Source organism: Barbatula barbatula (assembly GCF_947034865.1).
Source record: "Barbatula barbatula genome assembly, chromosome: 9".
NCBI classification, from domain to species: domain Eukaryota; kingdom Metazoa; phylum Chordata; class Actinopteri; order Cypriniformes; family Nemacheilidae; genus Barbatula; species Barbatula barbatula.
In genome coordinates this window covers 7,295,593-7,308,830 of record NC_136772.1, presented here as the reverse complement: position 1 = coordinate 7,308,830, position 13,238 = coordinate 7,295,593, and the positions used below count along the sequence as shown (strand labels likewise).

Sequence of the window (13,238 nt, the reverse complement as noted above, 5' to 3'; positions counted from 1 at the left end):
TGATATGTTTGTCTCTGTCTCTGCATTGCAGGAATAATATTAATTATTTAATGGGCTCGTGGTGGCCAAATCTAGAGGACCTGTATGAAAGCAATGTTCCAGTGTATCGTTTTATCCAGCGACCGGGAGATCTGGTGTGGCTCAATACAGGCACTGTACATTGGGTTCAGGCCATTGGCTGGTGCAACAACATTGCTTGGAACGTTGGACCGCTCACTGGTAAAAATCATCTCATCACTGCTGTTGAATTTGCTCAGAGTAAGGTTGCCTTGCTGTTTACTGCCCACATGACTTCAAGTCCACATGACTTAAGTCAGCAACTTAACCATCCTAATATCTAACAAGCGGCTCAGTCGGCTTTGTCAAATGTGCTGTTCAGAGCGACATTTAATAAACAGGAGTCTTCACATAAAATTAATTCCCATTTACATTAGCATATGGAATGTAAAATAGATTTCGGAAGTTTGAAACCCATCTTGATGTCAAAAAGTGTCCTAATCGACCAGAAGTTACCTTATATTCTTAACATTTAAACATTTTCCAAGTTGACCATATAGGTCTACCATCTTGGATGCTTTTGACTGGGATTGCTTTACCTTAAACATAGCTTCAGATCTCACCTGCATAATTATCCTATTCCTCCATTACCTTGTCACCACCCTGCGTATTTTCTTGTGGTCTTTGCAAGGTTTGAAACCATTAACAAGGCTGTTTTCTAGTCGTGTTGAGTTTTTATTCATTCAGCTTAATTTTTTAACCTGCTGAAGTGTGTAATCATAACGACTTGTTTTTAGTGCATCAGTACAAGCTGGCTGTCGAGCGCTATGAGTGGAACAAACTTCAGAGCGTCAAATCCATTGTTCCCATGATTCACCTCTCTTGGAACATGGCCAGGAACCTCAAAGTGTCAGACCACAAACTCTTTGAGATGATCAAGTGAGTGTATGGCAACACACTTATGCTTGTGGTTTTCTTTTATGCTTGTAAATGGAGATGTTGAACACGTGTTCTTCTGTCCTGCTCCTCAGGTACTGTCTGTTGAGGACACTAAAGCAGTGTCAGACGTTGAGGGAAACTCTCCTCGCTGCTGGAAAAGAGTTGGTGTGGCACGGAAGGACCAAGGACGAGCCTGCTCATTACTGTAGCATCTGTGAGGTATGATCAGTGCTTGGAAGCATTTTGTATTCGAAATGGGAACTTTTTGACATAGTATTTAAAGGTGGGTTAACTAAAACTGGTTGAGGAATTTGATAGATAAATAAGCACATAAATCTTGATATAAAATAATTAGCTTCGAAGCATGCCACATTCTTGTTGTTCAAGGCCTTTCCATTCATGCACAGTTGTTATTTTTTCTTGAATCCATTTGCTACTTCAGGTGGAGGTCTTTGACCTGCTGTTTGTCACCAGTGAGAGCAACACGCGCAAGACTTATGTGGTGCACTGCCAGGACTGCGCTAGAAGATGCAGCCCTAACTTTGAAAACTTTGTGGTTTTAGAGCAGGACAAAATAGAACACCTCACGCACGTGTATGACCAGTTCACATTAGTAAGTCATCAATCATTACATTGACCTTCTTTAGATTTGTGTCTACATGTACCCGCTTAACCATATTGTGGGTACGTCCTCATTTGTGTGGATTAGGCTGGTATTTATTAGGTCAACAAGTGTGAGACTTATGGTTTATTTAAAAGATGTATGGTTGACATGCTTTGCTTTCATTTTCTTGACAGGCCCCGCCCCTGCCCTCCTCTTCATCTTGACGTTAACATTAACGGTTCTTCGGATAACACCCTGGAACACAACACATCCCTTTCTGATATTCAGGAAATCTGACCCAGTTCCATATCACTTGTTTCTGTAGCAAAGCCCACAAGGCTGCTGGTTCGAAGCTGTTTGTCTATGCAACCTTGCCAAGTATGGAGTGTCGGCCCACTGGAATGAAGTGGGATTGTCTTCATCTTCAGGACTGTTTGAGCTTGTTCAGCACCACTTCTCTTTGAAACACAAACTATAACAAATGGACTACTTGCTGAGGAAAACTAATTTTGTGTATATACCACAAATGGCAAAATCACTCAAAAACTACTGATTCTTTATTTCCTTTTTTTCTGTTGCTTTACTTTTTGTTCTATTTGATGTCATGTATGGGCTGATACATGAATATTTGTTTCAATCTCATTTCATTTAAAGTACTACAGTAGCTGGGCTTTTTTGTTATAAACGTCTCTAGGTAACAAAAAAGTAAAAGGATTATTGTAATGTGAATTATTATATTGTTGTTTTGTTTTTTAATAGTTTTGTCTTTTTCTTAAGGAAAAAGTTAGGGGTGGGGTAGCAAAGTCACCAAGAAATATGGGTTGCACATAGACTGAGGAATAAACTTTAATTTGTGTTTTTTCTAATCGTGTTGTAAATTCACACTATTTATAAATATTTATTGCTTGAAAATATTTGTTGATGGAATGCTGTTATTTTTTCCAGAGTTCCTGCCATTAAATTTTATGGAGTAGTGTCATTTTGAACATTGCTCTTTTTACATTTTCTATACGAGAATAAAATTGCTTTGCAAGCATTGTACAGAAACGTAAAGATTGATATGGTTTATGGGTTACTAATCACAGTTGTCTTTGTAATTAAAAAAAATCCACCTTTGTGATGCAAATTCTTGTCTCAGAAGTGAATTATAATTCCAAAGAACAGACACTTGTTTTGTGTTGTGTATTTTTACCACCTGTACTTGGTTAATATAAACTACTTATGCGATATGCCATTTATTTGATATGCACTGATAAAATCCTTTTTTTGTCCACTTCAGTGGCACCTCTGATGTGCCGCTCACGAATCTCTAACCATCATACAGTTATGAGTCTTAGTTGTGGTGGTTTAGAATTTGTCACTGTAGAGGCATTCAGGGTACCTGTATCCATAGAGAGAACTGCACGGTCTTAGAGACTGTAGAATGTCTTTCAGGGTTTGGGCAGCACTGATTATTCTCCGGTCAGACTGAGTTTGGTCAGCGCAGATCGCAAGCTCACTGAGTGCTGTTTTGGGAAGCCAACCAGACTGGACATCATTAGGACCAAGCAGCTTATGGAGCACATGTTGACAAAGAAGGATAAAACTCTGTGCTCCTCGGACAGTTTCGCATGGGGGAGGTTGTTCACAAGATCCACTGAGACAGGAGAAGACATCGGTGTGTTCGGTCTGTAAACCTTCATCAGGAGGATATCCTGCAGGATAGAGTTTAATAATAAAAATTATTAAAAAAAAACATTATAGACCACTTTGTCTAGTGAAAATACATGTGGGTAAGTAAAAGAAACTTTAAATGCTTTACTGTAACCAAACACAATTTGTTTTTCTTTCTCATTGCTTCACTGATAAGCATTCAGCATTCTTCACCCCGTCCAAAACTAACCTTCCTTTAAGTCAATGATCCCGATGGTACTACTGTTGACAATGAAGACCCTGCTGTCATCCAAGGTGCCGAACATATCCTCTGAGACTTTGGTGTAGAAGAGGTTGAACTGGAGGCTATTAGAGCTCAGACTCTGTGTGATGTGAAGGAGCTGATGAGCTACATCAGCACGGCGCTCCAACGAAGAGGAAAACAATCTCCTTATGGGAGTGCTGCCTGCCCACACCATCACCCTTCCACAGGAGCCGTGATAGCGCAGGAAGGGCCAGCCCTCAGTGCCTGGAAACATCTGTAGACGAGAGGTTGAAGTTAGGGGAGAGAAACAGGAAGCAAGGGAGCACAAGTGTGCGTTTAGATATTCTTGATATTGATTTTGTGGTCCCAATTCCTGTATGTGGGAACAATAATATTGTAATTTCTGAAATGCTTAGCGACTGCGATTCTGTAATAATTGTGTCAGTTCACTTGTCATTATACCTGCGGTATGAGGGCGTGTTGATTGACGGCCAGGGTATAAAGAAGTCTGAGCTTGTCCTTTTCAGTGAAGTGCTTCATCTGCACGCTGCCCACGTCAATCACTTCAAAGTAGCGTCGCACAATACGGTCCAGCAGCCTTTGAGACGGGCAGCGCAGCATTGGGGCGGACAGACCCTTGAGAAGGGTTTCGATGAATAATACAGGATAATTAATCATTACAGGCATTTACGTAACAGAGGTGCATATATAAAACCTAAAAGAAATAGTGAGAATTAAGGCTGAAAACCATTAGAAATCTGCCACCTTGAATGCAAAAATGCATCCAATTTCAATTCAGGTCTTAAAATCTAAGCCTCTGCAGACATCAGTCTCGAAAGCTTCGAAAATGTCAGAATATAGAGACAAAATGCAGACCTTCACCATGTTGGGGAGCAGCAGGTTGGAACGGACGCAACTTTGGAAGCGTGGAGTGGCCCTGAGGACGGTTTCAATGCTACAGGATTTCCCTTTGCCTGCTGAGCTGCAGATGCTATTGTCTGATATCTTGTGTAGGTGAGGAGACATCAAGCGGGACAGCACCACTGACCTCCAGCCTGCTGTGATGTCTGTGTAATTTCCCTCGTTTGACTGCACGTCTGCTACAGAGAGATTAGACTGCGGTGTCAGCCATCCTTCAAACCTGCGGTACAACAAAACGTTGTTTCCTTTCGCTTTTAAAATGACTACAGATGATCATTGAAATCAACGATAACAATTTGTAGGTTAAACATTTTAGATAGATCTGAAACGGTACTTAAATTACTTTTCTTACAACAGGCAATGGTCTTTTATGCATCAATGGTCTCATATAGATAGACATACAAGTACTAGTAGTGAAAAATAAACAAATATCTACTCTACTATGATTTAATTTGAGGCTGTCAGACTGAAACCTCATATGTCCATTTTCATAATTATTGTTTTTTGCATAAATAACTACTAATAGTCACATCTGTCTATGAGTTCTGCAAATTATTAAGCAAAAAACTATAGATAAAACTTTTAAAACATCCTATTTAATTATTGAAAAAGGACCAAACCAGAAAGCCCCACCCTGCCTATGAAGGAGTATGTGTGATCTATCGTCAAAGTCAGCCCTGAGATCTAGTAATATACAAGAACTGATACCTTGCCTGAATCAGAATTGAATCGAATATCGTATTGTCATTATGAGCACTGTCTCTGTGCTGTGAAGCTGACGGAATCCTGACTGATAATTGGTAGCCATATGAGTTTAGGAATTGAGGTTGTTGAAATGAAGTCAGACCGACTTGAGTGCTATATGGGGCGTTGCTGAGTGCCATTCTGATAGAATCTATCTTCTCAAGGAAAAAAGTTGCAAACTTTTTTGCTATCAGACAGCATTTCCCTGGGAACTTGACTTGGTGTGTTTGTTATTCGCTCTACAGTAGCAAAAAGAGTGCGGGTGTTGTTTATGTTGCAGTGATAATGTTTGAGGAAAAAAGTCTGTCTAGCTTTGCCAATTTGACATTAAAGGCATGCAGGCTGTCTTTATTAATATAAATGTTTATAGGTGTCATAGTGAACTTCAAGTTGTGTTTTTCGCCCATTATCCACAGCTTTTCTGCATGTTCTTTTCACGCTTTGTACTGCTGGTGTGTTTCTCCGGTGTGCTTTACACCTGCCAGTTATCGTCTTGACCTTTCCTGGAGCAATGTCATAAAAAGCATTTTTTACTTTTGCATTAAAGCTATCGAGGAGAACATCAACAGAGTCTGCATGTATACTGTACTTGGTGTTCTCATTTATGAACCTGAATCTTTTTTTCAGAGACAGGTCTATCTTTAGTGGCAGGACAGATTTGATATGTCAAAGAAAATACAGAAATGATCAGACAGCGCGACATCTTTAACAGAGGTGGATGAAATGTTTAGACCTTTGCTAGTGAGCAGATCCAGTTTGTCCACGATTGTGTGTAGGGCCGTGCACATGCTGGGTCAGATCAGAAGAGTTTAAAACCGTTCACTTGTAAATCTCCAGTTATAACAAAGCAGTGAAATTCAGAAGAAATAGCTGATAGTAGTTCTGAAAAGTCAAGCAGAATTTGGGAGGTCTGTAAATAATGTAAAGAGAATGCGCGGGGCATCTTTTAAGCCTTTGATGTACAGCATGGGTCTTAAAATGACCAGATCGATTCTTTTCTTTAGCAAGGAATTAATTTTATAATTTAGTTTTATTCAGGTATTCCTCAATTAACTTGTTTTTCATAATCGCACATTGCTAATTTCATTTTTCCTTTATTACTTTTCTTAAATAAAAATAGTTTTGTAACACTACCCTTCTAATGCACAACATAGGTCTAAAATGACCCGTATTAATTTCTTACGTTATTTCAGTCATGGCTGAGTATTTCTTTGCTGAATCTTTGAAAGAAAAATGTCATCATTTAATATTCCAGGAATTAATTAAATATCTTGATTTTGATTTCCAATAATTTAAGCCACATTAGAATGATAAGGTTCTATCTGCATTCTGAGCAGCTTTGAGATATTGAGATTAAAAGATTTTGTATTTAATTTGACCTCGTAGATAGAAATGATTTGTTTTATTAAAAATTTACGAAAGAAAGAAAAAACACCACAGTGAAAATAAGTACAGAATAAGAACACGTGAATGACTGTTTTGACAAAAATGTAGTATAGAACCTTCCAAAGTGATAATTCCGAGGTGACATTATTTATTTTTCATTTCTTACTTTACCTTTCTTACCTACAGTTTTTGTAATTTTACAAATATTGCTGATATAGGAACTTTTGATATTTGTATATTTTCGCCTCACCCCTCACACATTTCGACACTTTTGTTTAATGAATGCATGTTTTATAACCACAGCAAATATTTCATATATTCTTAAAGATAGCTTGAAATCATATTTGAATGTTAGGCTAAGATTTTGTTGACCTTGAAATCTATTACTAAATGAGAAAGAGATCCAAATACATAGCTTACCGTTGATATATTCTATTGTACAAACAAAACAGAATAGAATAGTATATATTGTTGAATTTGGGCCTTGTCTCTCCATATTTCTTTATTTTTATTTTATCATAAATGAATGCAATATGTCACCTATTATGTCTGTCAGTGTTCCTGAAAAGTAACAGTTTTCAACATACAAGGTTTCTGTCTAACAGTAGTATACTTGAACAACTGTTTGATGTGCCTTCAAAAATATTCTTGTGATTTATTTTATTATGGCTGGTCCCAGTCATTCTAGATTAAATGCTCAAATGGTGTTGTGTGATGAACAGGATGAGGAAAATAAGGTCATTCTTAGTCCTGATGCAGGAGCACAAAAGCAGTTAAGTGTGAAAAGTAGCAAATAAATATATTTCAAGTGTTTAATGTGTTGGCCTACATAACTAAAATGAATGTTTTAACAAAATGTTGCCTTTATGTTTTATCGTTGTTCTATCGATGGGTCATTTTTGTCATTTGTGTTCAAACTTGATGAAACACAAAATCCTGGGAAAAATTCTAATATTAATATAAATATTCTAATATTAATCAATCATGGATTTCATAGAGCATGGAATAATAAATGGTGAAATATTTTAATTTCAAAAGATGAAACAAAATAAACACCCAGCCATGCATGAAAAAATATAGAAACTGAATATGGATACTTTTAGACCCACGTTGTGCATTAGAAGGGGTGCATTAATGGGTAAAGGCAAGATTCAAGTATTCAAAGGATGAGCAATCGGCAAATGAACACTTCTTTGCATTGAAAGAGATCTTTAAATAGAGCAGCTTCCTCCACCTATCCTAATACGTCTCCTCCACCTATCCTAATACGTCTGCAGACATTTAAAAAAGTAAAGTTTGGGAGAAGGGATACAACTTCCTCCATTGGGCATGCGCTCATCAATATCGCATCATTTTTGTCACGCTGAACAACTGCCATACGACTGGAAAGGGCATTTGTTTTTGTCTTACATATCAGGACAGCTATAGGGAAAGCTAAAGGAACGTTGGGTTCCCACTTGTTCTTTAAACATTTGTGGTTGTTGCTGCTATCAAGCGGGGACACAATGCATATCAGTTACCAGTCTTATGTTGTTCACCTCTAGCACATGGGGGTTGGTGTGATCCAGAGGTCTCTCAGACGAAATTGTGGGCGAGCTGGACCCAGAGGCGTTGGTGGTTGTAGGGCCCGTTGTTTTTTAGTTGAAACTTGAGGACTCGCAACAATGGAGTGGGAGAGCTTTGTTCCAGCAAACACTAGTTCCTCCATTTTCTCTGAGAAGCTCAAAAGAGGTGATGTCGGAGAGAGGGGGAGAATAGGTAGAGAGAGGGACTGTGAGTCTGGTGTTTCTGGAGCCTGAAGTATGTTGTCTTGCCTTTGCCGGTTGTTTTCCACAGAAACGTCCTTGGGTGTTAAGTCTGCGTCACAGTACAACTGATGTGATGTCACTGGGCAAGGGTGAGTGGTGACCGTGAGCAGTGGTTGTTGTGGCTGAGCGGTGACCGTGAGCAATGGTTGTTGTGGCTGAGTGGTGTTATCCAAGTGTCCGTCCAACTGCTGATGTGAAATCCTGTGGTCACAGAGGCCAGGTGTATATGTGCCATTCAGGAGTGGACTGGCACACTCTTGTTGTCTTTGACTCCAGAAGAGATTGAAATTGTCAATGAAGTTCAGTCCTCTCAGGTTGCAGGTGTTTTGCTGCCATGTATTCAGACTGAATAGCCGAGGAAACATTTGTTTCTCAAGAGATCCACTGATGAATGACTGAACTTTCAGCTTTCCAAGCATTTCAAAGAGTGCATAAAAATCCCTTTTAAGGAGCTCTGACTGCTCTTTTCGAATATCATTTTCCCCCATATGAACGACAATCCGATTTACAGACTTATGTTGTGTCAATCATTGCTTGAGAAAAACTGTATGTTTTGTAGCCCTGCTACGACTGTTTCTTATTATAGATTCCCCACTATCAGAGTGTTTGGCTTGGCGGCTTTCTGAGCGAAGCGGTGTAGCCTGTTTGACACAGAGCATCTGCCAGCTGCAGTGTCCACTTTGATTTTTGCCTGACCACATTTAGGTGGGGATTCTTTATCCACACTCATTAGTGCCTCAAATCTATTTTCAAGATGCACAGGGGGTGATAGAACACCAACATTGGTTAGTCGAGTTATAGTCATATCCGGGGTAGTTGAGGCTACAGCAATTTGTGAAACTCGTGGCAGTCTGATGTTACGAGCACCTTTAGGTCTTGCGCCCTGTGTATACCATCGGTTTGTGTCCTCAGTTTCATTCGTTTGCATTTGTACAGCAGGTTTGTCCGAGCTCACTATAATCTGTTGAGAAGCACTAGATTCACAGTACTCACCGGCTTTATGCTCAGATGGTCCACAGCGAGGCTCAGCTGTGTGTTCCGTCAGGGACGGCAGTCCCGCAAGTAACTTTGTTTCGAGAACTGCAATCTTTTGTAGAAATTTGTGGCACAGTTTGAGCAGCAGGTGGCTGTTGGTCCAAAAGAAGCCATTTTCTCGCCTGTTTCAGTGTGGGCAGCTGTGTTATCCTTAAGAATGTCAACTGTCGGCAGTAGGCTGGTAGACCACTATCGCAAAAATTCCTGGCTGATGAATATTCCAAAGGTTTTGAAGTAATTCCAAGATTCTTTACTTTTAGTGCCTTATTGTTTAGTCTGAGCACTGTGCTGAACTGCTGTTGTTTAAATAAGATAAAGCATAAAAGCAGTTGCGCTTTTAGTACGGAGCGCAGGTAAAAGCGTCCGAATAGTAGCGAAGCCGGAAGAGTTAGTTGGTTAGTTTACATAGCAACTATATATTTTTCCTAAATTTACATTTGAAAAGCATTTGCTCATCGAAACAAATAAATAAATAAAACTAGTTTACCTGATTTCATCCTTGAAAAACTTCTTGCAAATGGAAGTTCCAATGCAGGCATTGCATTTATCCAAACCCAAGAGATTCCTTCTAAACTCATAGGATTTTCCTTGGGGTAAAGGTGATGGGTCTGAAATACCAAGTGCTACAATGAGATACAGTGTCCAGGCCTTCAACCAAATCCCTGCCATTGCTGTACCCTTAACCCTCGGATCACAGCACCATAGTGACACCCCAGTACAGCTCATAAACCTCCAGGAGTGAGAGACGTGAACTCCAAACCTCGCAAGCACACCAGCATATTAAACAATGAAGTACCAACTCATGTTTACGGTAGTAAGCTGATATGTAGCCTATTACATCCCCACACCTCAGCACTAAACCTCTCACTAAGACAGGAAACACATGTAAAACAAAGATAACCCTTGTCGTCATGGTTACACTTCCTCCAGCATAGAGCCTAATTTCAAAGCTATGCATGCACGCAAAGGCTGGACATCCAATTTCATTTAGTTATTATGGAGACTAATTTACACAGAAATATTGGATGCAGCTGGTTAATTTTTCTGATGTTTTATGTGTATACGTGTATAGAGACACTGGTATACAATCAACATGTTGTATTTATTGTCCAAAGGACACAGTTAATAACTACTTATCAAAAGACACCTTTAATATTTATGAATCAGTATGCATCAGTTCACACACTTTATTTTAGACCTTCAGGCTCAGATTCCTCTGCAAACTCAATGGAGATTGTATTTTATAGAGACTAAAAGAGAATATCGATTTACCATTTCAGGTTATGCATTTTTACAAAAAAAGTTGTAAGCTATTTTGTAGATAGTGTGACTATTGTTAATGGAGAGACAATTCTTAATGACACGTTTGCAATCCAATATTAAAATATTTTAAAGTAAGTATACATTGACGTGTTAATTCATTCATCAAACTGCAGTTGCTTTGTTTTGATTTAAGCTATAATAACTCAAAAATACAGATAACTAACACAATAACACGAGATAAACATAACCTTGAAAAATGTCTAAAACAGAGTGCAATATGTAATATGTACACTGTGCACAGAAGGAATACTTTTTCCATGCACAGAATGACCTTACTATACCAAAGTAGACAAAATATGTGCTATTCAACAGAGCACTGTGCTGAATAGTGTATCCCACAATGCAATGTGCTCAACATGACCTTCAATTTCCAGTGAAGATCAAAAGACCACAGTGTATTTTATTTTTGACTTATAGTCTTTGTCAGAAACACGAGGCAGCCTTGCAGACTGTTTTCGTATATGCAAGCATCTCTAAAAGGAAGCTTACAAACCTCATATCTATAAACATCTCAAGTCAATCAAGCCTTCACCAAGATAACCAAGCAAATATTGAATGACTACAATGCTTATTTCTATGATAAATTGATGTCATTTTTATTCTTTCAAGGAGTATGTTCGCATGTCAATAAGTCTGTTAAATGTTTTATTTTATAAAAACCATGCAGCCTGACAAAGATCAAGAGTGTAGATGTAGAATTGTACCCTACTGCAGTTGCCTATGACACTGCACGCACTGACGAGGTTTGACACAAAACATGCAATAGATGTCAGTCGTGAGACTTCTGCGGGTGAGTCGACTCGAAACACTGAACGATTAAAGTTTATTCCTGTAGCGTTAGTCACGCGCGTGATTCATGGTACATGTTCAACATGCCTGTGTTTTTACTCACGCTGATTCACAACTGTAAAGGGAGTTTATGAAAACACCACAGTTTATTTAAAAATAGAGGAAATTATTAATATGCTGGAGTAAACTCTGGAAGTTTTCTTTGGACTAGTCACCAGACCGCAGAGAAAACACCCTCCAATTATTGTCGGAAGTGGAGAAAATTGAAGTCGACTATGAATCATTTTCTAAAACTTTATTATGATTAGTCAATACAAGTCAATGACATGTAAGGCACATTGTGCGAACTATTTAACCCTTTTCGAATTAAATTAAAATAGTTATTTATTATTATTGTAATACTCGTTTTTTTTATTCGGAATATTAAATATGATATGTATTAAAGGAGTAGTTCACCTTCAAATGGGAATTCTTTCATCATTTACGCCCACTTGTCATTTTAAACCTGCATGAGTTTCTTTCTTCGGCAGAACACACAATGATTAGAAAATATATTCGAAAAATGTTGGCAACAAAACAGCAGCCCCTCATTCGCGTTTATATGCAAGTGAATGGGGGGCTGATGACAACATTCTTCAAAATATCTGATTTTGTGTTCTTTTTCTGGGCTCATATTTTTTTACCTCAAAAATCTGTTAAATAAAAAACATAAACGTTCAAATATCAATGAATAAACGAAATTACATTTTGTGCGTAGGAATAAAATCAAGAGCTGTCTTGCCCTGCACTGAGAGTGATGGCGTATGACTCTATAATGCACATAAATAGTGCACTGCGCCTTTGACTCAGCGCGTTAATCATCACTGTTTCGGTGGAGTACCGGGACAAGAGGAAACGCATTTTATTAAGTGACTAAGCCAACTCTTACTAAACGGTTACACTTGTTGGCTTTATTATGACAAATAAAGACCTCGTGCATGCTTGCATCTGGAAGTGTAGGCTTACGATTGCACCGTCTGAGTTAATAAATCGCATCATATTACCAATTAGCCTACGACAAATTAAACGCCAGATTGCCTGTATATTTCGGTGTATATATAACTAAAACATTCCTTTCTTTAGCGGAATGACCTTAGAAATAAGCATGGACAGTATGGCCCCAGAGAACCAAATTCCCCCAAATACCAGTTGTGTTAGTGTTCATACTGATGATGTTACTCATATGTAAAATCAGGTTATATCTCCACTGTGATGTCAAAGAGCACACGTTATCATAACACACAATGCTCGCAGGCGTTCATTGCCTTTAAATGCATATCTTAAATTTCTAGAAATCAAAACATCTGTTACAAAGCACAGAATAGATGTTTGGATTTCCTGAATAAGATACCTGTTACAAGCCAGAAAAACAATACTGTTGGAGTCAAGCTTGTTGGTTGTGGTTGAAAACGAATACATCGGAGTCATGATGACACCTCGTGCGTCCTGTTGTGCGTCCGTGTGTACGTCAGGTACGCAAGATGATGAACGCGGCTTCCGTATTTAAGTCGAATGGTGTTCATGCGGTTCTGGCTGATTTCAATGTAAAAGCAAAAATACAATTTAATACAATACTCGAATATTCCAAACATAGTAATGAGAACATTGAGGCTTGTGGATTTGAAAGCCACGCGATGGCGGTGTTTACAACTCCAACTGAATTTGGACAGCTGAACAAACACAGACACGAGTATTTTTGCGGAACCATTATTCGTCACAATGATATCGCAAATTATGTTTTACCCCAATTTAACAA

The 13,238-nt window shown here is 38.6% G+C and overlaps 2 protein-coding genes across 5 annotated transcripts in view; one reads left to right on the top strand and one right to left on the bottom strand.

The window, feature by feature from the left end:
• Nucleotides 1-2,706, top strand: part of kdm6a (lysine (K)-specific demethylase 6A) — a 38,419-nt gene extending 35,713 nt beyond the window's left edge. For all 3 annotated transcript variants that reach the window (XM_079464820.1, XM_079464821.1, XM_079464822.1), the window contains 5 exons: nucleotides 32-219; nucleotides 795-936; nucleotides 1,029-1,155; nucleotides 1,379-1,549; nucleotides 1,735-2,706. In XM_079464820.1, the coding sequence (XP_079320946.1) occupies nucleotides 32-219; nucleotides 795-936; nucleotides 1,029-1,155; nucleotides 1,379-1,549; nucleotides 1,735-1,764 (658 nt within the window). In that variant the 3' untranslated portion in view covers nucleotides 1,765-2,706. The remainder of the gene's footprint in view (nucleotides 1-31; nucleotides 220-794; nucleotides 937-1,028; nucleotides 1,156-1,378; nucleotides 1,550-1,734) is intronic.
• Nucleotides 2,364-10,202, bottom strand: dipk2b (divergent protein kinase domain 2B). 2 transcript variants are annotated; one of them, XM_079464825.1, is made up of 5 exons: nucleotides 9,819-10,202; nucleotides 4,314-4,578; nucleotides 3,900-4,073; nucleotides 3,423-3,711; nucleotides 2,364-3,234 (listed from the first exon to the last, which is right to left on the bottom strand). In XM_079464825.1, exons 1-5 carry the CDS (start codon nucleotides 10,055-10,057, stop codon nucleotides 2,888-2,890), a joined length of 1,314 nt encoding a protein of 437 aa, XP_079320951.1. In that variant the 5' UTR covers nucleotides 10,058-10,202; the 3' UTR covers nucleotides 2,364-2,887. The 2 variants fall into 2 exon arrangements, with proteins under 2 accessions (XP_079320951.1, XP_079320950.1); XM_079464824.1 differs by having other exon boundaries at nucleotides 4,320-4,578; nucleotides 9,819-10,139.
• Nucleotides 10,203-13,238: the final 3,036 nt, after the last annotated feature.